A 27,108-nucleotide genomic window follows, 5' to 3' on the forward strand; every position below is an offset into this window, starting at 1 on the left:
CTCCACATGTTAGCTTGCTCCTGCCTCCCTCCTGCCCTCAGATAGAGGCGACTGAAGGGTCCCTTCCTCTGACCTTTGCACCTGCTGTGCCTTTTGCCTGGTCAGTTCCTTCTTATTGCTCATCTGTTCCTTCAAGGGGTCAAAGCCCTGAAAGCTACTCTTGGTCACATGGCCCCCAGGACTTCAGCAGTCCTCCACAAGTGGCTGTCCAGGGACCTCAGTTGTCTCGTTCACAGTGAAGCCATGCTGACCTTTGCTGAGCCTTTGCTGACCGGCGGCTCCCAGTGCTACTGATCTAGTTAGCAGTAAGTAGCTTTTAGGAGCACCGGGGTGATGTCTGTCTCAGGAAAGTGATAGACTATGTCCAGCAGCACCCACACTTCCCACCTTAAGGCAGTTTGGGTGGTTGGGGGAGCTGGGTCCCCTGTGCTGTGTATCCTGGCCCAGTCTTGAACCTTTCTCGTTTCCCACGGAAGTGATGCAGCTCCTTCCAGCCGTAGGGTCCAGCCTCTCCTGCCTCCTGGGCTCCCTCCCCAGCTGCCAGCCCTGAGTAGGGTCCCACAAGGCATGTCTAACAGACCTGGGACCTGGAGGAGGGCCTCTGAGGAGATTCCCCACTCAGCGTGGAGCCAGACGGAGAACCGGAGATGCCTTCTCAGCTGGCCCTAAATCGGCACAGGTCTACCATGCAGAGAACATCCTCAGTAAAGCAGCCAGCCAGCCCGCTATGGACTGCAGCCAAGAAGTTTCGAACCTTATGCTGGAGCCTTACTACTAAGGTCTGAGGCACAGCACACCCCCTCACTGATGACCAACAACCAAATGGCCTAGCCAGGGCACTGTGGCTTAGTGTGACACACAGCTTCCGACCATCAGTCTCTGGTTACCTCACAGGCAAGGGGTACCTAGCTAGTCCTCAAGGGAGAGTGATAGCCATACACTGCCCAAGTCTGTCTGGTGCTGCCCGGGGCCTCCTGGTCACACGGCTCCTGAGCAGGTAATCTGGGCCCTGCCTGGGAACAAGGTCAGCTGTCCCTTGGCAAGCAACCAGAGCAAAGTAGTAAGATGAGGGAGAGAAAGTAGATAAAGAGGTAAGTTGGGGACAAAGAGGTGACATGGGGTCACAGAGAAAAGAGAGCTAAGAAGGCAGTCCAGCAGACAGACGGACAGACAGGCAGACACAGGGAAGGTGGGTGAAGAGGTGAGACAGGAACAAAAAGGAGGTGACACAGGGTTAGAGAGACAAATACAGACGGACGGACGGACACACACACACACACACACACACACACACACACACACGGCAGAAACAGAGAAGAGACAGGGCCACACAGAGAAAAAGGAAAAAGCAGAAGCTACCCACGGCAGAGAGTCTGAGCAGCATGTGTGGCCGAGGCCAGGAAGAGCAGTGTGACAGAAGAAGGTCAGGGGGCAGCCGACAGAACACCAAGGGCCAGGATGTGAGGGCTGACATCAGTGAGGATGAAGAACCTCCTCCACAGACTTCCCCCTCAGCAAAAGGGGCTGGTCCAGAGGTCAGGAGTCCAGGACAGAGTTTTCCTGCTCATGTCCTGCTTCTACAGGAAAAAGCTCTAGTCTACCCTCAGGGACACACCTGCTTGGTCACAGATCCCTCTCCACCACAGGAGTGCCACAGCATCTGCCAACTGGTCATGGCTGGGCATCTCTACAGGCTGGGCTTAGAATGTCACCCTGTGTGGCAGGCACCACAGCCCATGATTCTTCTTGGGGCGGATCTGGGCTAGGGACCAGGAGTTGTCATCAGACTGACGTCCAGTCGGGCCCATTAGCCAATGGGACAGCTTGGGGAAAGGCGCCAGAACATGGTCCTGAACCCATTCCTAAGAACCAGTTCAGGAGGTCACTGTCCCCAGAGCCTATGCTTGAGCCTGCCTCACCGTAGGCAAAGGCCAGAGAAGCTTCTAGAATGGGAGCTGGCCTGATAGCTAAGCAGCAGGTAAGTCTACCACTCCACACGGCCAGCTATACTCCTCACCCACGGGCAGCTGAGGTTGGGGAAAGCCTCACTCTTTCTTGGCCGGGTGGGCTGAGAGATGAGGCAGGACACTAGTGGCCGCCACTGACACCCAATGACTGTCATGAGGGGCTTATAACCTCTGCGGTTTTTTTTTTAAATGTGACCCCTGAACAAGCACTCTGACACAGGGCAGGTGGGGGACAGAGAGGGCAGAAGTGGCTAACCGAGGGCCAGGCCAGCTTGGATGCCTCAGGGCAGGTGGAGGACACAGACCTGTCACACACAGGAGACACGTCCAAGAGACCTGTCCATGGCCATCTCAACCTTTTTAGGGACACTCCAGAAAGAGCCCTAAGGGTGTCTGAAGCTCCCCTCCCCTTCCCACACCCTGCTTGTTTGGGTGCTGGACCCAGGGTTGACTTTCTTGGGGTCACTCCACTAACAGCAAGTTCTGAAGAACCAAAGAGTCTTGGGCCGGACACGCTAGCAACCGGAGGGGGGTTAACCTGGAAGTCCAAATCTCCACCGATGCCCATCCCAGTGCATGCAGGGAGAGCTAAGCACTAAATGCCCAGGTGTCCTTAGGGTCAGCTCTCTGCCTCTGCTCCTCTCTTGGTTCAATCCCATCAAGGCAGAATTGAGAGTAGAGGAGGCCCCAGTCTCTGGGCTGGGCAAGGAGGCAGCCAGTTCAGGAGGCACAGCTGCTCTGAGGTGGCATGCAAGATGCAGAGCCCGAGGAGAACAGCTGGGACCTTAAGCACGCAGGAAGTACTACCTGGTGTCTACCTTGCAACTCTTCCCTCGTGAGTCTGAGAGTAGGGATGACTTCCTGGGATGCCCAGTGTCTTTCTGAACTGTTACACACGGACCCCACCTACAATGGTTCTCCAATCACAGCATGCAGGAAGCGCTCAATACATTCCCAGATGTGCACACACATCTAGCACCAAACAGGCATCTCTCGAGGAGCCCTCTGAGTGGCACCTGGTGTGCTGAGAAGCAGAATGGCCACTTGTGGCTTTTCTAAGCAACAGTGTGGCCAGGAGCCACAGGAGCCACACTGAGACCACAGACACCAGAGCCATCTACAAACAGGGGCCACCCCGAGCAGGGGATGAGGAACAAAGGGAGAGACCAAAATAGCACACGGGTAGAGAGCCGGCCCTACCAGCTGCTGGGGACAGGCACGCCTCCTCCAGGAAAGAGGAGCAGTCAGAAGGAGCAAATGGACAGAGCCAAACTGGGTGAGGCTGGGCCTTGCTTTGTCTCAAAGGATACCCTCAGTAGGATCCGCTTTCCACCCTCAGCCCTGTTTTGGGGCATGTCACCACAGCACAAACCTGGCAAACCGTCCTAAGAGTAGAGGCCCAGCAAGCAGTGCCTCCCATGAGGCCCAGCGGCAGTGCAGCTGAGCAGAGATCTCAGGTAGGCTCCCACTACCCAACAATCCCAGCAGAGCAATCGTCCTCCCTCAGCTCGCACAGCCTAGGGAGTGAGTCTGACCCTGTGGATGCTCCTTTAGCTAGTTATGATCCCAGCTCTCTTATGTAGAAAGGGACTCACCAAGAGCCCTGCTTCACCTTCACGGGCATGAGACATGGCTACTCTTAACTGGTGGCTCTGTTTGGGGAGGCTTAGGAGGTGTGGCTTTATTGGAGGAAGTTTTGTCTCCAGAGGCGAGCTCTGAGGTTTAAGAACCAACTGCTACCCCTAGTTTGTTCTCCCTGCTTGGAGGCTGTGGTTCTAGATATGAACGCTCCTGCTCCTGTTCCACACCTGCCACTGGCTGCCAAGCCTCCTTGCCGGGACTGGACTCTTAACTCTTGAGAAGAATGGGAAGCCCACGTAAATTCATTCTTCTGTAAGTTGCTTAGGCAATGGTATTTTATCTCAGGGGCAGAAAAGTCACTAAGACAGTCACTGGCATCACCAACATGGCCATCAGGCTGGGCAGCAGTAATGCACTCTGAATTCAAGGCTATCCTGGTCTACAGAGTGAGTTCCAGGACAGGAAGGGAGGACTACACAGAGAAACCCTGTCATGAAAAACCAAACCAAACCAAACAAACACCAACATTATTACCACCACCATTATCAACCATCATCACCAAAGACTATGATCACCAGCATTATTACCAGAACCATCATCACTGCCACCATCATCATCATCACCATCATTAACCAACCGTCACTTCGGCAGGTAGCAGCATCCCCCCACTTATCCCTACAGGGCTAGGTGCAGAGATTTACACAGGGCCCCATGTTTCCGTAAACCACGCCTCCCAGCTTCATCACACTTTCCAACAGGTGTCAAATTGACCTTTTGTCTGTCTGCCTAGAAAATTCCTGGATGCCCCAGCCAAACCTCTAGCATGCCCACTGCTCTGTGCCCCAACACTGCGGAGTCACACATCTGTCAGAACCATAAGCTAGCCAGCTCACTGTGGGCGCATAAAATGAGCTAGAAAACCACAGCCCCAGACCAAATCCAGCCATCTTTCAAGTCCAGAGTGGACACAGACTGGGCCCTGGGTGTTTCCCAGGGCATGCGCACATGCATGTGTTATCTGTGCCTGTGTGCACGTGTGTACGGAGAGCCAGAGGTCAGCTTCAGGTTTTGTTCTTCAGGAGCCGTTCACCTTGTATTTGGAGACTGCGTCTCTCTAGGGGCTACAGCTTGTCGATTAACAGGCTGACTGGCCAGCAAGACAGAGTGTCCCGTCTCCACCTCTCTTCCCCTGGGATTATGAGTGTGTGGCTCTAGGGATGGAATTCAGGTTCTCTCGCTCATCACATAGCAGGCACTTTACTTACTAACTTGTGGGGCATTGTTTACTGGGGTGCCTTGCCTGTCTCTGCAGACTTGACCTCCCGATCTGCACTTTGCGTAAGTGGGCCAGAAAACGCCTGTTCTGTGGGATAGCAGTCCCTGTCCATGATGCTTCAACTCAATTCGCAATGAGGCCTGACCTTTGCCAATCTAGTGAACACCACATAACCTCTCCCCACCCCCCAAAGGCCACGCCCCTGAATCCCTGGCTTCTGTGCAGTGCCTGCATTTTCTTAACATCTTTCCAAGATCAGCCAGCTTTTGCTAAAGGTGAACGGTGATGCTGCAGGCTGCAGGCTGTGCAGTAGTGGCTCTGTGCCAATAAAGCTTTATTTACACAGCAGGAAGAGAGCAGAACTTCAATGCGCCAGTGGCTGGCACTCTAGGCTCACTCTAGACACCAAGGCATGACACAGACGTAGCGAGTGCTGGCCACATCTCCCTGCACGTATCCACTAGTGAAGGGGCAGTCAGGAAAGCTTAGTGGAACTCCCCAGATTGTCCTGGGCAGTCTTTACTTTGAAAATAGGCTACCACTTTTGTGTATGGGTATTCTCTGCTCCGTGTGTATACTTGATACCATTGCGAACAGAGGAGGATACTGGATCCCCTCGGACTGGAGTTACAGATGGTTATGAGCCACCGTGTGGGTGCTGAGAATCAAATTTGGGTCCTCTGTAAGAGCAGCCAATGCTCTTTAATTGCTGAGCTCTCCCTCCAGCTCTGACATGTGGCCTTTTAACAGTAAGGACTATGGACTGGCCAACTCTGAACTGGGGACATCCTAGCTAAGGCAGAAGTGGCTGTTGTCCTCACCTCTGCAAACACCCACTGCAGGTCAGATGCTATAGAGGGGGCCCTAACAGTAGAACTGTATGACACCAATCATCAAGGATACTGACCACCCAGCAAGTGTCCCTCAAGGGCAGGGACCAGGTCCCCAAAGCCAAGCAGCGACACACCACATCTTACCTGGCTCTTGCCACGGCGCCGATAGCTCCGCCTCACCAAGCTCTTGTAATTTTCATTCTTCTTGGTCAGGTAGTAATAGAGGACACACTCAGCTACCGTCTGCGGGGCAGAGAGAAGACTCTGAGGGGTGTATGGGGTGAGAGGATTCATAGTAGGAGGCAGAGGCCAGAGTTCAAATCCTAGTTCCTCTGATGACAAGCTGGGTTGCCCTGGGAAAAATCTAACTTCTCTGAATACCCAGCAGCTTGCGTGTGACATGCAGGAACAGACTGTGCTGGTCAAGTGAGTGATTCTGAATGAGCCACACACAGGACAGAGCCTGGCATGGAGAGACAGGCGGTAGAGTCACAGGCTATCAACACAGACCCTGTCCTTGCAACTGTAAGTAGCAGTGATGACATCACAGCCGCTCAGCTCCCGTGGAGAACAAAGTCACGGGTACTCAGAGTGACGCAAGCCCAGCCTTTGCCACCCATGGCTTTGGGCTCCTTCCCCAACATCCAGGATCCTGAACAACCTCTCCCAGAATGTAAGTGTCATGGACAAGAAGCTTCAATAGACACCTGCAGTGGCAACCGTGTCTGAGATGTCCATGCCAGCCACGTTTGACCTAGTGCCAAGCCCAGGACCATGAGAACTGTGGGGTGGGACAGACCCCAGCTGCCTACACATCAGGCCACTCCTGGAGTATGCCATGAGCAAACACTATTTCCATGGGGTTCCGCCAAGCCAACCCTCGCCCACACCCATGACCCACCGGAGGAACTGTGTGCCAGCCAGCCCAGGAAGGTGATGTGGCCTTAGCAGCCACCTGTGTCCTAGAAGCTCTGACCTGTCTCATCTACACCCTCTCTGAGCGCCTCTCGCCCTCAGACTCCACTCCTCCCTCCCCGCAGCCTTACTCAACCACCAATTTCAGAGTCCTCCTGGCTCTGTGGAGCCCTAGCCTTAAACCCAGGACTACTGAGTCACCCACACCCATCAGGACGCTTGGCATCACCACACAGGTAGGCTATTTATAACTGGTTCCCAACACTGGCTCTTCAGGTCCCAGATCCCAGAGGGTCCCATCTCTCCACACCGTATCAGCCCACCGGAACAGTGAGGAATGATCACGGTCTTTGAAAACGGCTGTCTAGATCCCGGGTCCCACCTCCCAACAGCTGCCAGCATCCCTGGGCAGACTCAGGGCAGGGGCCCAGCCAGGCTGGACATCCCACTCACTGTTGAGGGTCTAGACACCAACTCCAGCACACAGCCAACCCTGCCACCTGTCCACCACGGGTTGTTCATGTACTGTAGGCTAGCCTGGTATGTAAGTGAAAGCAAGCTAACTGCCCTCTGGGGACAATGTGACTCCTTACCGACAAGAGGCAGAGCCAGAGGAGAGTACTTTCAGGCTCTGGTTTAGGGAACAGGTTGGGTTCAAATATCAATTCTGCATGAAGGTTTGTTCAGAATGATAGACGTGTTAGCCACACACCGGAAGTAGTGAGTGGTATCTAGTGTTGTCAGAAAACCCATATTACCCATGACAAGGGCCCAGGAGATTACTCCACACACAGACCTGGATGCAGGCCATTCCTGGACACAAGGCCTCAGTTGGAACGTGGCAAAACTCTTAGAACCGGCGCCCAACCCAGTGTGCTGGGCAAATGGCTGTGTGATGCCAGTCCCTACAGCTTTCCTGGGTGGCCTGGGCCTGAAGCCTTGAAGCTCCTCCCCATCCAGGGTGGGGCCTGCCTGGCTTTCCCCCTGAGGAAGGAGGTGGAGGCAGGAAAAAGGATGGAGCTGGCCAGAGAGACAGAGGAGGGGCAAGCGCTCCACCCAGCCCAGACATCGGCCCTAGGGAGTGGATGGCAAGCCAGTTTAGCGCCCGGCTCTGCCAGCCAGAGATGGCACTCACCTTTCTCTCCAGGAATGAGGCAATCAGGCCAAAGTTCTTAGGGTGCTGCATAAACCTGGGGGGAAGAGAAAGACAGGCCAATGCTGAGGCCAGGCTGAGGCTGAGGGAAGCCCTACGGGACAACCAAGAGCTCAGAGTGCCCAGTGCCTGCCACCCCAGCCTGGCTTGGCGGGCGCCGCCCCACTAGCAGATCTTCAGGGCGTGGGAAGGGCTTCGGGGCAGGGACCAGGGTCCAGGGCGTTCCTCCGAGTGACTCACTGGCTGTAATGCCTTTGAAAATACATTTGTTTGTCTTGCCGCAGGCTTCCAGGAAAAATGAGGACACGGCATTCAGCTTGCCAGTGGGGTCCCTCCACCTCCCCAGATATGCTTTTGTCTCTCTCCCCAGCCGGGTCTAAGAAGCTGGGCCTGGCTCAGCCTGGCTCGGCCTGGCCAGGCCCAGCCTATGCCAAGCTAAGCTTGCCTGGGCGAGGTTGGACAAGCCAGGCACTGAGGCCTCCCGAGTGCTGGAGCGGAACCTCGGATGCCCAGGAAAAGCCAAAAGTGGCTGGAGCCGCAGGGGGTGGCGGGAATTGGCACCAAGCCACCAGCTTCCTGCGAAGCCCAAGCATTACTGGGAAAGCCAGCCAGCTGAAATGTCAGGGCCAGGCAGCTGTGGGGGTGGGGATAGGGTCAAGGCCTGCTCACACCCTAAGGGTGCTGGGTGGCGTCATTGGGCCTGCCCTCTGTCTCCAATGAATTGCCACCACCCTAGTATGTCCCAGGGTAGGTGGGGGTGGGGGTGGGGGTAAGAAATGGCTGCCAGCAGTACCGGTCCAGTTCCCACCAGTGTGTAGTCTGTGTTGGGCTGCCCCCGCCTGGCCTCCAGGTGGCTGGGCAGAAGGCCAAAGGCCCCTCCCGTTCTCCCCGCCAGACACTGGGGAATCCGGAAGAGCCTCTAAACTCTTCCCAAGGAAGCAGAGGTAGCAGATCTGCAGGATGGTGGCTATCCTTCCAGGGCCCCGCCCACCCAGATAGCAGGCAAGCCTAGGGTACTACTCTTGCCCCGCCCCATCCCTTCTATAGCATTTCCCTAGGCAGTGATGGGTCCCAGGACATCAGGAACCTAAGTTAAGACACTGCAGGGCCCCTGTCCCTCTTCCCACCACAGTTCACTGGAGACAGGCCGAGCCAGGTCTGATGATACAACTTGTAACTGGGCAGGGTGGACAGCCAGCCTGGGGTACAGTGAATTTCAAATCAAGCAGGGCAATTTAGCGAGAACTCATCTGAGAACTAAAACAAGAGGCTCAGAGGTATCAAGAGATAGGCCCACACAAGGTCCTGCGTTCATCCTGGCCTGGGCACTTCATGCTGCTGCTGAGGATGCGTGTATAGGGTTGTACATCTAAGGTTCAACTGATCACAGGCCAGTAAGGCTCCTAAAAGAAGTCAACCATAGCAATACACGCCTAGATGACCAGAACTATGAGGCTGAGGCAAGAAGTTTCAGAGTTCAAAGACAAGTCTGTGCTACATAAAAAAAGCCCTGCCTAATATATATAAAAAATAGTAACATGGGCAGGTCATGGTGGCTTATGTCTATGATCCTAGCATTGGGGAGGCTGAGGCAGGAGGGTTCAAGACCAGCCGTGGCTATATAATGAGCCTGAGGCTATCCTGAGCTATGAGACGCTAGAAAATAAAGTAGCAACCACTACCCCCTCCCCTCAAAAAAAGACAAACAACGAAAGTTTTACACATTCACACACACACACACGCATGTGCGCGCACACACATGTACCACCTGGGCCTGTACAAACCATATTTGGCCTTCCTGAGTTAGTGCCCCCTAAAACATTCTGAGTAATGGCTGCTCATGTGAACTTCCATTAAATCTGGTATTGTGACTGACCCTAAGATAAGAATGGAGGACACCCAGGTCTTATGCAAATCATCACCTTTTTACAGAAGAGACGGGGTGTCCTAGCTTCTCCTGTTGGGGCAGGAGTGGCTGCCAGCAGTACCAGACTGCTTCCCACAAGAGCCGGACCTATGCTGAGCTGTTTTGCTTTGGAGCTGCCACAGGCCCAAGAAGAATACTATATAGCTCTGCCTGCTTTACACAGGAGGAAAATGAGGCACCTGAGATGTCTGTGGGTGACATCTGCACCATTCTCCGGTCAGTCTAGATGCCATCAGCACCTTGGCAAGAAAGCCCTCCAGGGAGACAGACCATCATCCTTCAAAGACCAATATAATGTGGCTGTGTCTTGCATAGACAGAAGAGGCACCAGTAGACATCTGGTCATCGGGTTGTCAGCTATGGAATTATCAGAGCAAATCACTGGGTCTGAAGAGCAAAGAGACTTTCCTAGGAAGGTCCAGCCACTGAAAGCACCCCTAAGTGTTCACCCATTAAAACAGCAGGCCACCAGGGAACCAGGGCACAGAGCCTCAGCCACCTTAGGACCACTATCTTGAGTCAGGTCAGAAAACACACCAGACAGAGAACAGGAGCCTTAGATGCAAGAGTCCTAGATACAGGCCACAAAGAGATAAAGGATGGAGCCCCTGACCCGAGCTGCCCATAGGAGCTGCTCCTCGGGGTATGGTATGTCTCCCACTATCTGTGCTGTGCTGGGGATATGAGACTCAGAGGATGTGTGTGTGTGTGTGTGTGTGTGCGTGCGTGTGTGTGTGTGTGTATATGTGTGTATGTGTGTATGTGTGTGTGTTACCATAGCCAAAAGCTACTTTGAAGACTGTTGCTTGTGCCCAAGCCCCATAGAGCCACCAAGCTTTGTCTGTGATCTGGGATGGGGCCAGCCTGTTGTACAGCATCCTTCCAAGGGCAGGTACAGCCTGACCCTGAACAACTGTTGCCCCAGCAGACATCTGGAAAAGTTCTGGGGCAGACAAGGGTCTCTTCAGAGGGAAAACAGGTCAACTACTCTGCTCACTGGAGGCCTGAGGCGCACAAACCTCCCTCTCCGCAGACCCTCCTGGGCAATATGCCGGCTCCTGTCCCAGCTTCAATGTCTACTGTCCAGTCTCTCAGAGGTCCTGGTCCTCTCTGAGGAAGGGGTTCTGCTTCTAGGTGAAGTGTTTACAGAGTACTGCTCCAAATAACATACATACGAATATTATCGTGACGTCTATACCACCACCTCTTCTGGAGTTTCCCCAAAATGGGGGATGTCTCTTTCTACCTGGAGACAGACCATACCTCAGGTCCTCACCCTGGGCTGCAATGGTCTTTCTTCCACCCAGAAGCTACAGACTTGTCCCCCCCCCAAACTGTCCTGGAGGGGCCTCCGGGAGACCCACTTTTTGAAGCAGGGTCTCACTGTGTAGATCAAGCTGGGCTGGTAGTTGAAGAGATGCCCCTGGCTCAGCCTCCCTAGTGCTGGGATTAAAGGCGTGGCCACCACACGCAACTGAGCTTCACCTCCTAAGGACCTCAGCCTGTTCCTGATCACTGAAGCCCTGGCTTCCCCACATGGCTTCTCCATCCTAGCTAGCCAGCTGTACCCGGCCTCCACCATATGCAGCTCTGGGTCCCTGTTAGGCATCTCCCCCTCACTAAGCCTATGTGGCAGGAACTGTCTGGCTGAGTGAATGCTAAGGTGGACAAGGAGATCCATCTATTACCTATGAGGAAACAAATGACTCCCATGGAGATAGAGGCCGAGGACCCCGCCCCTGCCCCCGGTACCACCAGAGCAGGGAGAGTTCTGGACAGAGTGTCCCTGGGACTAGAGTGTGGGAACAGAGAAGATGCAGGCAAGGATCCCAGGCAACCCCACTTCTCACTTCTCACGGAAGGTGTCCCTCTCCTGCTCGCTCCACATGTTGGTAACCTGACGGTCCTTGTAGACCTTCATGGGGTCGTCCATGAGTCCATTCATGTTGATGAACTTGATCCTCTGCTGGTCTGCGTCGTACAACATGGGTGGGATCACGGCCAGCTGGCGCATCTGCTTCTCCAGGTTCTGCAACAGAGCACAGGGTCGGGGGTCAGAGGGCAAGCTCAGGGCCTGGCAGGTGAAGAGCGGGTACCCTGGCCCTTGGACATTCTCTTTGCGGGGAGGGATGAGGAATTAAAAGGCAGCAGTGGCTGGCACTGGCGAGGATTTAGGGGTGTGGGGCGGTTAAGGAAAGTAAGAGCTATAAATTTAGTGCACAGCATGAGGCCTTATCTGCAGCAGGAGAGGCCATGAATCTCACCCCCACAAAGGCAGTGTAATAAAACACTGTGACAACAGGGACAGGGCACAGCCTAGCCTGGCTCCACACACTCTCGGGATGGCACATGTCTGTCTGGCTTGGGGCCAGAAATCCAGGGGGCAGCACAAGGTATGCAGAGGACCTGGTCACTTTCTAGTCCAGACCTTATACCCTGGCTTTTCTATCATCCCCTGGGGACTTGGCCGGCCCTGCCCTTCCTTCTGTGGCTGCCTCGCCCGTCCATGTTGGGAAGATGCTATGGACTTTCCAAGTGTCTCCTGCCCAGCACCCTCTGGTTCTGGCTCTGTCTCCAGCTTTGTTCTGGCAATGGCTTCCTCAAGAGGTGGCAGCCACAATACTCTTGTGTGGTTAGGACCTAGGGAAGGGTCCAATGTGTGGGTGGACAGGACCACTGTCTCCCTGCTTCCAGAGGAAATGAAAGCCACATCTGTATCCACATTGGTGAGACAGGGGTTGACCCCAGCCACATGCCCGCCAGCAAGGATGGCCCCGTAGTTATCGCTTGTGGATTTTTGAGTTCTGCTTTCTGTCCACAAGAGGAGGAGAGGTTTTCCAGCAGAACTCTGGCAAGAGGATGTCCCTGCAAGGCCAGGCACTGCAGTGGGGTGCAGGCCCCGAGCTGCTAAGGCTGCTGGGTGCACGGGGCTGTCAGTGTATACAAGGAGACCACTTAAACAGCCACGCCTGGTCCATGGCCAGTGCTACGAGGACCAGGACTCAGCTTGGAGAACAGCTTAAATAGTCACTCCACAGCCACAGAAGTGTCACCAGCTGCTGTCCAGTATCCCATCTTCAGTCTCCACGTAAACAGCCTCAATGGGCTCAGAGGGGACATGGGTTCTATGGCCACCTCTACCAAGAGCAGAGCCACCAGGAAAGAAGCAAGGGTCCTGGTACATGGTGTTCTGGGTGACTGTGGTGCCAGCCATGGGGACAAATGTCATTATAGTACACCTGGCCCAGAGAGCAGAATGGTCCCTCACTGGGGACAAGCACCTGTTCTGCTTCCTGGCCTTCTCTGTGATGGTGACCATAGCTGGGGTCACCAAGATTACCACTGGGTACCCAGGGAGGACCGAGGGGGCAATGAGCCAGAAGGCTGCTCCTTGGGACAGTCCTCAGCTGGGCCCACCCGCTCTCACCCACAGACTCCCCTAAGAGTTCCGCCAAGCTCAACAGACACCCTGAACCATGGCAGCAGGAGAAGAGTGAGGGGCACTTATCCCTGTCCCACAACCCAGCTTCCCGATGTCCCTTTGGGCACTAGAGACTGTTCAGATCAGAGAACGTTCCCCAACTATGTCCTGTCAGGCTGCCCTCCACGGTTTGCTGGCATCCCTGTCAACTCTGCCCTTTGGGGGATAGGCGCAGTCACTTATTGCTGGCATGCCCACATTGCATCTGACACATCAGCAGTCTCTGGATCCCTTCTTGCTGGCACCTGAGCACTGTGGCAAGAAGTATGTGTAAGGGACAGGGAGAGGGACATGCAGAGGCAACAGCACTGTTGACTTACCTCCTGCTCAGACAAGCCATCAATGATCTCAGAAACCTCATGCTCACTGCGGGCAGCCGACATGGAGAGCCCACTGCCACGCTGGCCCACCCTGCTGGAAACCAGAGGGACACAGTCAGAACCAGCCGTCCTACAGACCATGAGGTAGAACATTCTAGAGGGTATGTACGGGTGAATGGGGAGGGTGAGATCAGGGCCGAGCCTCCCACCTTCACAACTGACCACAGGCTAGGAGCCCAGGGAGTTTGGAGAGCCACCCAGGAATGTCAGCTCCCAAGGCTATAAGATGGTAGCCCATCTCCCATGAACAAAAGACAAAAGAGACCCAGCAGGAGCTCCATGCTGCCTCCAGCCCGAGGACCAGGAGCAGGTTTCTGGGCCTCAGGTCAGCCCTAGAACCCAAGGCTGCTGAGTAGGTAGGTCAGTGAGACAAGCCTGAGAAGCCTAGAGTGCAGATGACCACACCCAACCAGCCTCATTTGTTGAAGAGACCCTGCCTAGGTTTCTGCCCTCATGGCCACAATGAGGACAGGCACCCACCTCACAGCCACCCTCACAATACTACCACCGCCACCACCGCCACCGCTGCTGCCACCGCTCCCACCCCAGCAGAGTCTCACTCGGCAGCTTTAGCAGGTATGGGGTAGGAGCAGTGAGGACAGGAAGGGTGATGGCTCTGGGCCCCACAGGTGCTGAGGGTCCGTCCCTAGCTGTGAGTATGAAGCCCTATGAGGGCACTCTGTTGTGGCAGAGGCCACCAGGGGCCCATGGGAACCAGCACAGCATTCCCCTCTATACGCACTGTTTTCTTATATAGGCTCATCCCCTGCCCCCAGGCCCACACCCTCTCACCCCTGCACGCACAGTCCTCCGCAGTGGCTGTGCCCTTACCTCTGCATGCGCTCCTGCAACTCCCGCTGCTTGCGGATCTCCGGGAACTGTTTCTCGTAGTACTCCCTCACCTTGCTCTCCTTGGCCCTCCTCCGAGGATTGTTCTCTATGCGCTCTACCTTCTTCTCCCACGCCTCCATGAGCTGGTCATAGCGCTGGCAGAAGCGCTGTTCCTGTGATTGGGGGGGGCATGGCCAGAAGGCGGCATGCTGGTGAGGGCCGGATACTGACCACTGCACTCACATGGACAGGTGGAAGATGGGGGCAGACACACAGACACACACACACACACACACACACACACACACACACACACACACACACACAGATACACACACACACAGAGTCACAGAGCTGCCGGCCCCTGGGAAGCCACAGGTGCCCCATGGGATATGACTGACTACTTCTTCAGAGCCAGACTTCCTCTGCAGGGGCCTCCTCTGACTCAGCTGCATCAAGTTACCCCTCACTCACACAAGCAAATGAGAAACAGCCCTGATCCAATAGGCCGGGGCTCATGCCCTGTGTTTACACCCGTTACCACCGACACTGCGGGACACTGCACGGGAGATCAGGCCAGGCCCCACCACTTGCAGGAAGTTGTCCTGGGCAGCATGGCTCTATAGAGCTCTTGTGGCCCAGAAAAGATGTCCCCAGGGAGTATCCGCTTTCTCGGCAGTTCCTTATCCCTGGTCTCTGGTGCAGCCACACTCCCCAAATCTAAGAGTCCAAAACCTAGCAGACATTGGAAAGGAAGGTTCTGCCCTCTTCTGCAAGATAAGGAAGTCCCCCTCCCCATTTAACCACCAAGCTGCCTGCTGTTTATCTCCCAACTGGCCCAAAGCATAGACACATGCCCTGTGTATATCCAAGGGGATCATTTCAAAAACCATGCCTCTATCAGCCACAGGACAGGAGACTCGGTCATATAACACCTTGGATATGTTCTGGGCCCTGAAACCTGCCACAGTGTACTTAACCTCTGACCCGGAGCTCCCTGTGTCTGTGTCTTGAACAACAGCCCCCAGAGTATCGGACTCCAGCTGAGGGAAGATGGGGGGCTACGGGTAGGGGGCCCCACAACACACTCCACCAGTCCAGTCTAGGCCTCTTGGCTCCCACCCAGAGGACCAGGGAGAAGAAAGAGAACACTCAGAGACCAGAGGCCAGAGACAGCAGAGGACACCAGCTAACGTCAGTTGCCAGCTGAGGGCTGGGACTGTCCCAGACCTTGCAGACAAGCAACAGGGTCCCAAGACCTCAGAAACGTCCCACATGCTCCATAGCCCCAGGCAACAGCACAAAGGCCCAACAAACAGCTCCAGAGGGGGAGGTGTGGTACTGTCTGAGACGGGACAGTCTCTGACTAGGTCAAACCACAGTGTGGCCTGCTGCAGTCTGTCCCATCTACTGGGGAGGTGTGTGCACCTGGCCCACAGTGGAGCTAGGATCCGTTGACAACCACTGTCTAAAGACAGTGGGATGTTGCTCACAGGGAGAGAGGGGGCCTGGCCAGGGGAGGAGGCAGACATCTCTGTCTGTCGGCCTGTGCTGGGTAGGAACATGGCTGACTGGTCTCCAGCACACTTGGCCCCGCAGAAAGAAGTGAGGCAGGCTTCTCTCTGGGTAGCACCAAGGGCTCCCAGGGAATGGCCTCAGCCCTGGGGTCTGAATGAAGACAGAGCAGGGTGGCCAAGCTGAGCCCGAAGGAGAGGTCTTGCTGGAAACTGAGAAAACAGAGCGGCACTCTTGAGCACTTCGTGTCTCTTCCTCCTGCTGCAGCATGGAGACTCTCTCTCTTTCCCTCCCCAAGGTGAACTGCCTAGGCTGCAGAGCCCCAAGGACCTCTGACTTGGGATGGCAGATCCGGCTGAGGGCAGAAGCTCGGGGCAAGCTGTGGGTGACATCTAGGGGTGACACGATGGGGTAGCAGGACTGGATTTTAGGGTGTTGAGGGTACCACGACGCCCGCCTTCTCCTCACCCACCAGCAGCAGGGGCCTGAGGCCCTGTGGTCTGCGTATGGTGATCCTGGCGCTGACCCGCCTGATCTTAGAGCGAGGGCGCTCTCCTGCTGCTATCACCTTTTCCTGCAGACCATCGCACACCGCATCCCATACTAAGGGCAGATTTGACATAAATGCACGTGGTGCTCCTCTGTGAGCAAAGATCTGTACACAACTTGCCTGCCCTTTCTCCCTCCTTGTATCTCAGCAGGGCCATTCCTCCTCCACTGCCTCAGCCACCTTCCCCTCCTGAGCTCATCTGGTACCTCACCTTGTACCCGAACTACTCGGGGCAAGATTTGCTTACCCAAGACTAAGGAACAAGGCAGCCCTGGTGCCAATCCAGACGTCGCCAATTCTCCTCTGTGGAACATGGGACCAATGGGCTAACCTCTTGGCCTCAGCTTCCCTGCCTGAAATATACGGCTGGAAAACACAACCACCTCCTGGGACCATGCCCACCGAGGGAAGAGGAAACAACTGTGGTGGGAAGTTGAGCCTTGAACTCGGTTCCCGAATCCCAATGCCAGGAGCCACATGCACAGTGGCAGTGGGCACTTGGTGACTGCAGCTGAGGACCTATGACTGGGGGACTCCCTGTCTCTTCACCCACAACTCATTCAACTCAAGTGTTGTTCCACTTCCACACAAGCAGCACTTAGCTGCTGCCTTCTGTTTACTGTACACACGCAGGCTCTAGGCACCGCTGAGTCGCCAGGCAAGTATCAGGTCAGCCCGAGGAATGAGGTGGGGAGCACCGTGCAGCCACATCTGACAGCCCAGGAAGAGTGCAGAAGACCTGCCATCTTGACTTCACAGACCCCACCCCCACCCCCACCCCCAGTCCCCCACACACGGTGTTTCCCAGCAGCCCCGGGCTTGAGTGGAATAAATGACATCACCTCCAGCCAAAGCCTGACCCTGGTTCTGAGTTGATATGGGATCGAGGCTAAGCAGAGCCTGCATGCAGAGCCCAGGAAAGGAAGACACAGAGGGAAGGCCTAATCAAACCAGCCACACAGTTCCAGCACTATGTAAGTAGGCATGATGGTAGGGTGTCACTCCCAACCGTGGCAGCTAAGGCGACATGGCATGTACCTACCTGCCCTCCATCCCTTAGCCCTGGATCTCTGTGGGTCAAAGTGCAACTGCTTGGGGGTCCCTTGCACCCATCACCCAACTTCAAGAAGTAGGATTAGCACTGACCACCATATGCCAGGGGCCTTGCTCCTTTCCAATGGTACCATTTTCCAGAGCCTAGGCCTGGCTAGGGGAGGGGAAGGCTCATTTCTCGGGGCACTCCCAGTTTCTGTCACTCTCTAAAACCTCTGTGGGCATGAGGGGCATTTAAGGGTGCCCTTAGGACACCCTTCTTGGCTTCAGTGGCTCCCCGCTCCAGAGGACTGGGAAAGGGGGTCAGGAGCCCCAACCACCAGAGTAGCTGCCCCCTCTGTGGCTCATCGACAGCATTCTCTCATGACACAGACACCCATCCCCAACTGCAGAGTGGACGGGGACCTCTGAGCCTGGACAGCATGTGCTGAAGAGGCCCTGACTCTTGGGTGACCATGGGGACACAGGGCCTCATCTACTGCACCAATGGAGGAGAGGGGATAGGGTTGGGGACTCAGAGAAGAGCAGAATGGAAGCAGGACTCATCCACTGCTTGCCCATGTGTGGTGAAGGAACAGAAGGGGACCCACTCACTGCTTTCCTAAGGCATGAGGGAGGGGACAGGTCAGGGATGAGCCCTACCCATAGCTTGCACACAGTATGGAGGGGATGGGACAGGACTCACCCACTGCTTGCACATCATATGGAGGAGACCAGATTAGACTATGTCACCGCTTGTTTATGCTATGTCACGGAAAGGATGGAATGGGACTCACCCACTGCTTGCGCGCGTGGTTCCTCCGCTTAAAGTACAAGATCAGCTTCTTCCGCATCGCCTGGTTTCTGGGGGGTACACACAGGGGCGTCGGAGATGGCCAGCTCTCAGCAGGAGTTCAGGCTGATCGGCACTGGCCCTTAGTCAGAAGGGAGCCCACTCCCCCTACTTTCCCCAGAGTCTACATTGCCCCTCAGAGTTTCCAGTACCCCCAACCCACCATCCCTAGAGCTCCCACACTTGAAAGCCTGCATCATTCACATCCCCCCGAGTCACAGCCTTGGATACCAACCAACAAAGGCCCACCCTTGCTACCTAGAGGCAAATCTCAACGGCTATGGCCTGGGGACCCTGTCCTACGAGTAGCTAAAGGCATTGAGGGGTCTCCAGCTTGGGTACACAGCCAAGCTCCACTGTGTCAGCTTGGCCACACAGGCCCCAAGAGACCCTGCAAGGACTACCGAGGCAAGCGGTGGGGGAGTCAGAGAGGAAGCGAGAAAAAAAAAGGTTGGAGACATGGGGAGAGGAACAGGGTCAGAGGGGGCAGGAGGGAGAAACTGGGAGAAGGAAAAGGGAGGGGGAGAGACGAGAATAGAGATTTACCTCAGAATGGACAAAGATTTGGAAAATGGAGGTGGAGGGTAGAAAAAAGACACAGGCAGACAGGACAAAGTTCAGACTGCAGAGAAGGAACAGAAATCCTGAGGCCAGGGCACAGCAGAATCGGGATACAGGGCTCCATCCACCCCAGTCCTGAGCAACAGAGACCCGGTGCATCCCTACTCCCCACAGCCCTAATACACTCAACCAGGCGCTGCAAATGACCTCTGGGTCTTGTAGGAGACACAGACAGACAGGCCTTGGGGCCCATCATACCCCTGAACTTGCCCTCTCTAAGCTGGACTCACAGCTGCATCACTTTTTAGGTGAGGGAGCCCCAACTTCCCCATAGATCCCTAATCCACCAAGAGCTCCCACTTCGAGGAGTTGCCCTGGAGTGAAGGCCTGGATGCCCCATGCCTGTGACCTCAGATGTGGCTTGGTGGAGATGCAGAGTTGCTGGCCTACCAAGCACAAAGCCCTAGGTTCAAGCCTTAGCACCACGTGAAAATGCCGTCCACACCACAGCGGGAGACAGAGGCAGAAGAATCTGAAGTTTAGTTATTCTGCACTATATACGGAGTCTGAGGAGATTCCAGGCTGAGGGAGAGCAAGAGAAGAGAGGGAGAAGAGGGGAGGGGAAGAGGGAGAAGGGGAATGCAGCAGCCTCCTACTGGAAGATGGGGAGCTACCACCAACCCTAGTGTACTGCCTTACAAAATACAGGAACTTGGCTGGAGAGACAGAGGGAGACCTTGCATGAGCAGCCCAGGAAATCAGCTGGCCCGCCAGCAATGACAAACATAGACTCAAAGAAAGGCAGTGGAGGGGGGCTGGGCTCCAGGGCTTGGCGGGATGAGATGAGGGTCAGGAAGGGTCTGACCCCAACTGTACCAGGGCACAATTAGATGGAACCCCACCCATGTCTGTTCAAGCTGCAAACGGTGTCAGAAAGGCCAAGCTGCAGCAAAGGGGACCAGCCTGGCCTGCTGGTGGGAGAAGCAATACAGGGTGTCAGAAAGGCCGAGGCTACTGCAGCAAAGGGGACCAGCCTGGCCTGCTGGCGGGAGAAGCAATACTGTCTGAGGTCGTCAGGGACGCAGAGAGGTATGGATTGAATCTCTTGCGGGCTTGGCTATGTGACCCTGGAGAAATTACTTGGCACCTCTGAACCTCCAGGGCAAGGCCAGAGACATGTTCCCAGTAACCTGCTTCCTGCCCATCCTGAAAGGGTCTAGGACACCAGGAAGAGAGATGCCTCCTTCTGAGCCTGAGACACTCGAGGACCAAGGCTACGAGCTGGCAGAGACCCGGGCGGGGTAGTGGCTGTCCAGCCCCATCTTACTAAGCTCTGAGACTTATCTGCCATCCAGGCATGGATGCTACTGACGGTCCTACAGAATCTGGACACTCCCACACCTCTCTCCTCCAGCATGCCCTTGGGGCTGCCTTTCCTGTGTGGCGGGGTCAGGGCAGGCTCCCAGCCCAGGTGGCAGGTGCCCTGGCAGAACCTCAGCTACTCCTGACACTTTCCAGAGCAAGGCGGGGGAGACGAGCAGCGTCGCACAGGTGACCTCCACAGGTCTGAAATCACCCACACCAGGAAGCCAAGCATGAAATTAACTTGAAAGTCATGGCCAGGCACGAAGGCAGAGAAATTAAAATGACAGGGGCCAGGTCCCCGGGGAAAGGACACTTCCCACCTCTCAGCAATTACAGCAGACAGCCAAGGAGCTGGTGACGGCTCTGCTCCCTGGGTGGTGGAGCTCCCCCCACCCCCCAGATCAATCTCACTGTCCTTGTCACAGCTGTCACACTCCATGTGAGTACTGAGCTTGCCATCTCCCCACTGCAAGTGGGGACTCGTTCACTGCTATCTCCCAGGGACAGACAGTGCCTGGTGCAGACCAGACACACAGAGACGTGTGTGCGGTGAACAAAGGAATGAAGGATAACTGTCTCCGTGCTTAGGGACTAGAACAACAAATTCCCCAAGCACCTCCCTCACATGTCGGGTACAGACGTCAGCTGAGGGGGTGTTAACACAGTGAGCCCTTGGTGGTTCCAGGGCTAGCCCCACCTTACAGGTGGTGGAGAGACCCTGTTTCGCAACGTGCACACAGTGTAGAGCTTGCATACCTCCCAGTCAAGAGTCTTTGGTTTGACATGTGGCAGGAGGCAACTGATCTCCCGCCTGCCACACGTCTAACCAAAGGCTCTTGACTTGCATACCTCCCAGTGATGGGCCACTCACTACCTCCATCAGCAGCTCTGAGGACACTGTTAGTTTTATGCGGGGGTTTGTCTGTTTGTCTGGCTGGGATTACAGGCACACCCCAGCCTAACACTACTCAGTCCATTTTATCAGAGCTGAGTCTCTCACATGACTCCAGAGGTCCTGGCTCTACCTTTAGGGAATTCTGTTTCCCCGGGTGACCCCCAACCCTTAGGAGGCTGACCATTCTGAATCTTTTTCACCCAATTAGGCAGTAACCCCAAAGGCCCCCAGGCATCTGCAAGGACTCCATCCACCCTGGAGGCCTGGAGCTCCTGACACTTCACCTAGGTCACACAGACCCTGCCTACCAAGCAGCTTCCAGGACCTGAGTGTCATTGTGTCATAGGGCATGCCACCTAGCATCCCTTTGGGGCTAGCCTCAGACCAGAGGAAGCTATCCACACTTTCAGAGCCTGGTCTCTGCACCCCGCCCTGCCCACTGTACCTACTCCAGGACTATGAGCCACTGGGAAAGCCCAGCCCCCATCCATGAGAAATATCTGAAACACAGAAGGCCACAGAGAAGATGAGAGAGTCCTTGACCCTTCGGAAGAAACGAAAAGACACAAAATTCCCTGATGCTGTGCTGAAGGAGCCCAGGCTGAGCAGTTCACACCTAAGTGACCATGAAAAATCCACCAGACAGACTTTAAAAGGGTAAACTGTATACAAGCTCTATCCAAAAGCTGCTAAACTGTTGTCAGGGCCGCTGTGTCCCAGCACTGGGCTTCTCTGTCCCTCAGACTCATCTGCAGGCCACACTTGCAAAGCAGGAATGGGGTCAGGAGCTGCTGATAGAGCCAGTGGCCACAGCTGAGCTCTCTTGGTCCCCAGGGAGTGATGGCACCCGTCAAGAGGCAGCTTTGACTTACCACATACTACCAGCCCTGGGCTGGGAACCCTAGACCCTACACCCTGACCTTCCATACCTCACGGCCCATAACTCTTCAGGGCTTTCCCACACACGGTGTCCCAGGACCTTTCTCCCAGTGGCCATCAGAGTGAACTTGAAGATAAACTTGCAGCAGAGCACGTCCCACAATAAAGGCCGCATCTTTGCAGACGGTGACCAAGCCGGAAGGACAAGCAACACCCTCCTGGGCCTGACAGATCCTGCCTGTGGCTGCAACAGTCTGCAATCTCATGCAGCTCAGCACGGCCCCAGGGCCTTTGCACTGCTGGTCCCATCTGCCTGGGATGCTCCACACAGCCCGACAGCTGCTCCGGCTTCTCCCAGCACATCCTGCCCCGGTCTCTAGCCAGACTCCCTCTCCCCCTCTCTCCTACAACTCCATTTACTCTCCTCTCGAGATGCATCCGCAGTGAAAGACTGGATTTATCAGTGTAATGCTGAAGTGGGCAACGGTGGCCGTGATGTTTGTTAATGGTGCTGACAGCAAGGCCCAGCACTCTCTAGGCATGATGTAGCTCACGCTGCGCGCACAGATGGACTTACTAAACAGAAAGCTAGCTGTTGACGTATGAAAGGTCACTCCCTCAGAGCCATATTTATGACTTGATAGCTAGAATCCTGCACCTGGAGAGTCACCACAACTGGCACAGGCTCAAGACCAGAGCATACCCCACCTCTTTCCTTTCTTCTGTCTTCACTTGCTTGCTTATTTTTAAAGCTTTCGGGGTCCTGGTATTTACTGTTTAGTTAGTTACTTTTAAGGCTAGTGTTATTTTGTAGCCCTGGCTACATCTTTTACTCACCAACCTCTTACTTCAGCCCCCAGAGCACTGGGCCCACAGCCTATGCCATCACGCCCAGACAGATTCAGCATCTAAGAGATCCATTCCAAGTCCAGCCTTGGTCAACACAGGTGACACTGGTCACAGCTTAGCTATGGCTAATGTCACCACCTAAGCTGTCTGGGGCACATATCTCTTTGGCTTAGATCCATGACTGTTTCTATAGGCTGAAATATCCCATGACTCGCCCTACAAACATCACTCACTCTAAGCAATAAACGCTGTACAAAATCCTCAGCCTGCTGTACGGTCGTCAGCTACGTCAGACTGGCTGTGACAGCACATCCTGGAATCCCGGCACTCAGAAGGCTCCAGGCTAGCCAAAGCCATCCAATGAGACCTTGTTGGTTCCAACACACTGAAGAAGCCCACCCAAGGAGTGTCACGACATGAAAGCCACCCAAGGACAAGGTCACAACATGAAGGCCACTCAAGGAGTGTCACGACGTGAAGGCCAGGGCTGGCGGCCCCGGGAGAGCAGATTTTCTCCCTTACTGAACCCCTTCCTTTTCTCGGCTGCTTGTCAACCCAAACAGGAAATAAGCCTTCGTTCTGTCCTGACTCCACGGGGTGAGGATAGGATCTGGCAACAGCAGCAAGTGAATGAATGAAAGAGTGGATGAATGAATGAATGAGTGGATGAACGCATGAATGAATGAGGGAGTAAATGAGCTAATGAATAAGTAAATGAATGTCCCAGTAACCTGGCCTGGTGGCACAAGCCCCTCCCCACAAAGCAACTGTGACAAGCCCCTATAATGAGCTGTCATCATCCATCCCTCTCCTGTAACTCATCTCCCCATGGGGATCAGGGCCAGCTGGGCATGCCCCACACAGAGAAGCAGAAAGACTCAAGTCCAGGGTGGTGATGGGGCCATAGCCTATGGCAGCAGCTGGACCCAATACTGACTGCTAGTACAGGGTCCTCAAGGTTAGCTAGGAAAGATATTCCAGGGGACACAGGAGGTAGCCAGGGTGGGACATCACACAACTCCAAAAGCCAGAGGCCTCCTGAGACATTTGTGACACTTGAGAACCAAGGGGGACACTAGCTTCCAGGACACTACCCAGATCACTGTATCACCACCTACTGAGGTCACCAGCCCATGCTCCAATGCCACCAGCCAGGATCTTTGCACACTTGACCACTCAGAGCTGGATCCCTAAGACCCTTGCCTCCAGTTCTCCCCCACCTAATACACTACAGTGTGCTTCAGGCCCCTCCCACTTTTTGGTTTCTGGATGTTAGTTGTCTCCTCCACAGCCCACTGACAGGAACTACTGCTATTCGAAAATCCCAGGAAGCTAGCAGCTACCTTACAGCCATTCCACATACCCCCGCCAGCTTAAGGGTGCCAGTTATCAGACACCAGTCCAGCCTGACATCCCTGCTGAACCCCACTGTATGGAACCAAAGGGACATTAACTCCTCCCAACCTCCACCTCGGAAATGACCCATCACTGGGACACAGCTCGTGAAGCCTCTGGGTTAGCGCTTTGAGCCACCTCAGATACCAAGTGTGTGGCCCACAGCAGTCCACAGCTAAGAGTACTGGAGCTGGCTGTGCCCTGCACAGCCTGTCTCTTCACACCATGGCCTCTTGCTTCCAGTCTCTGTACCCAAGCTGCAAGGTGCCACTCCCTCTGCTCCAGGCCTGCTTTAAGCCCAGCGCGGGCTTGATGCAGCTGGGGACTTCCACCCAGATTTCCCACTGGTCTCCTGGTCCCTAGGACTGGGCTGGTACACCAGAGCAGTGACTCACATTTTGATGTTTTCATGGTACTGGCGTGTGTCAGACGGCTGGTTGTACAGAGGCTGCAGAGGAAGAAGAAACATGTTAGAGATGGATGGGACGGGTGACAGGGTGTGGTGGGCAAGTGTCACCAGCAAGAACCCAGACCAAGCACCCTCAGCCTCAGGCCCTGCAGCCCTGTCACCAGTAGCTGACCACTGGTTGAATAATCAGATGTATAGCTGGGAGAGTGACGGAGAACACAGGGAGAAGCAGGACACCAGGCCTGGCCTTGACCCTAAGCAAAGTAGTTTATCTGCAAAATGCTTAGGGTTGGTTTGGCATCTATATCACCATGGAAACCTACAGCCCTAGTGCTACCAAGGCATCTTTCCCTGAACCACAGAGACCCAAACAAATCAAGAAATAGAAGCTGAGGGCAATAGGTGGCAGGCACCTACACACAGCTTCTGCAGAGCCCAGTTACAACTGCCAAGAAGTGACCTTCCCCCCCCTGCCCCCCCACTGGCCTACAAGAGACCACCAAGGCCTCTGCTCTGGACAGAGGAAGCTGGCCTAGGGCTGAAGACACTACAAGGCTCCCTCTGCAGGGAACCAGAAGCCAGGTCCTACATACATGGGAGAATGAGTTTCAGAGCGAAGCAAGCACAGTGAGCAGTCATGGGACCCATCACATGTCAGAGGCTAGACCAGTGCTGTATCCTCCTATGCCATGACTTCCTCTGTCCAAGATATGGACCCTACACAGCCTACCTGAGGGACATGAAGCGGCCACAGGTAGAACAGAAACCTACCCACTACCTCCCAGAGGTCTCTGATGCGTTCCGGAGACAAGCGTGCAGGTGTTTAGCACTCTGCGGCTGCAGCTTTATTAGAGTGGTCACTCGTGTGGCAGTCGCTACCACTACACAGATGGGAAGCTCGAGGCTGATTGCCAAACCCATCCATGGCCTAAACTCCACCCCATGAGGACTCTGCATCCCCTGGCTGCATCCCGTGCCTGCCTCCTTTCTGAGCCCTTTCCTTCCTGTGCACTCACACCGCCCGAATCTCATGATGTCCTTGGTCTCTGGGTAGGGGAGAGACACAAAAGGCTCTAAGGGGAAAATTTCTACAGGTGGCAGACACAACTCTTGGACCAGTGTGGGAATCGTGCCAGCATCCTTTCCCCATTAGGTCCCCTACTCAGATACAAGGCAGGTCACCTGCAGCCAGGCCAGCATCAGAGACACCAGTTTTTGCACCTTATGGCAATGCACCAGGGGCTCAGACAGCCAGGCTCAACTGCTCTCCTGATGATAAAAGACCATAGGTCAGTGCCTCCTGTGGGCTCAGAGCCTGAAACAGGGAAGCATCCCTAGCAGAGATGAGGAAGAAGGCATAGGGCAACAAGAGAACCCGCAGCCAGACTTGATGCATAACTGACCAGAGGAAAGGAGGGGTCCGACACTGCTGAAGGATGCTGTAAGGCCTCAGGAGTGCAGCTTCCTGATACCCAGGGCAGCCGCACCTCGACCCTTTGTGTTTCCCCAGATGCCAATAAAAAAATGCCAACGTGGATGGGCACCGCTCAAGGACTCGGGCTCCGGTGACACCTAAGTCTGGATTTCCTCACCTAGAAAACGGGTGCAGGGCAGAGGGCCCGCCTCATAGGATGTGCAAATAGCCCAGAACATTCTAGATGTGCTGACTGTTTGCCATTGTTTGCTATTAAAGATGGAGAACAGCCCAACTGGGGCAGGAAGGGGTGGAGGCTCACTCAAGTCCACTGACCACCAGCATGGGGCAGGAGCAGAACATACTCCCAGCATGGGAGAGCAAAGGGAACGCCCACACCCAAGGGGGCAGCAGCAGACAGACCCCAACCTGCCTCCTGGGGAGTAAGGAGGAAGCTGTAGTCCTAGACATTGAGGGGCACTGCTGTACCTTAGAGGGAAGCCACCCAGGGGAGCCCCCAGGCTCAGCACCCGGGTAACACCCTGAGGCCATCTGGCAGGGGCAGGGGACTGATCCTGGGAAGGGACAAAGACACCTGGTGGCTTGCATTCTCCTGCAATGGGGGCAAAGCTGCCCTCTCCATTAAAGACAAGTGGCTAGAGCTGCAAATTGGAGCCCTTGACAGCCGTGGGTGTGGGTGCCCTTCAGAATGGCAGGCGGCAAGCCAGCTTTTGGAGTGACCAACCCAGCCCACGGGGACACTGAACTCTCAGAATGACACCTCAGAGCAGGAAGGAAGCAAGTGACTCAGAGCTGTACTGCCTCCCACCTGGCCAGCCTGGTCCCTGCCCAGTACAGGGCCCTCCTAGGTCACACTGAGCCACAGGATGCCCCCCCCCCAGGGCGAAATCCCTGAAGCTTCTACCTCCCTCTGGAGAACACAGGGCAAAATGGTCACTACTTTGTCGTTGCTATGCCAAGGCTCCCAAATACTCAGTAACTGAGGAGGTGAGACTCCTCACTTTCCTACTTCTCTTTCATTGTCAA

At 55.1% G+C, this 27,108-nt stretch overlaps 1 protein-coding gene across 18 annotated transcripts in view; it reads right to left on the reverse strand.

Annotated features, from left to right (window-relative positions):
* Window positions 1-27,108, reverse strand: part of Ncor2 (nuclear receptor corepressor 2) — a 162,907-nt gene that overhangs the window by 56,287 nt on the left and 79,512 nt on the right. For all 18 annotated transcript variants that reach the window (XM_029477772.2, XM_085837191.1, XM_085837194.1 and 15 more), the window contains 7 exons: window positions 24,634-24,686; window positions 18,239-18,305; window positions 14,345-14,517; window positions 13,454-13,547; window positions 11,503-11,681; window positions 7,708-7,762; window positions 5,802-5,900 (listed from right to left, as the gene is read on the reverse strand). In XM_029477772.2, the coding sequence (XP_029333632.1) occupies window positions 5,802-5,900; window positions 7,708-7,762; window positions 11,503-11,681; window positions 13,454-13,547; window positions 14,345-14,517; window positions 18,239-18,305; window positions 24,634-24,686 (720 nt within the window). The remainder of the gene's footprint in view (window positions 1-5,801; window positions 5,901-7,707; window positions 7,763-11,502; window positions 11,682-13,453; window positions 13,548-14,344; window positions 14,518-18,238; window positions 18,306-24,633; window positions 24,687-27,108) is intronic.

The sequence above is a fragment of the Mus caroli genome, unplaced genomic scaffold, assembly GCF_978045245.1.
Source record: "Mus caroli unplaced genomic scaffold, Mus_caroli_1 scaffold_4, whole genome shotgun sequence".
Taxonomy (NCBI): domain Eukaryota; kingdom Metazoa; phylum Chordata; class Mammalia; order Rodentia; family Muridae; genus Mus; species Mus caroli.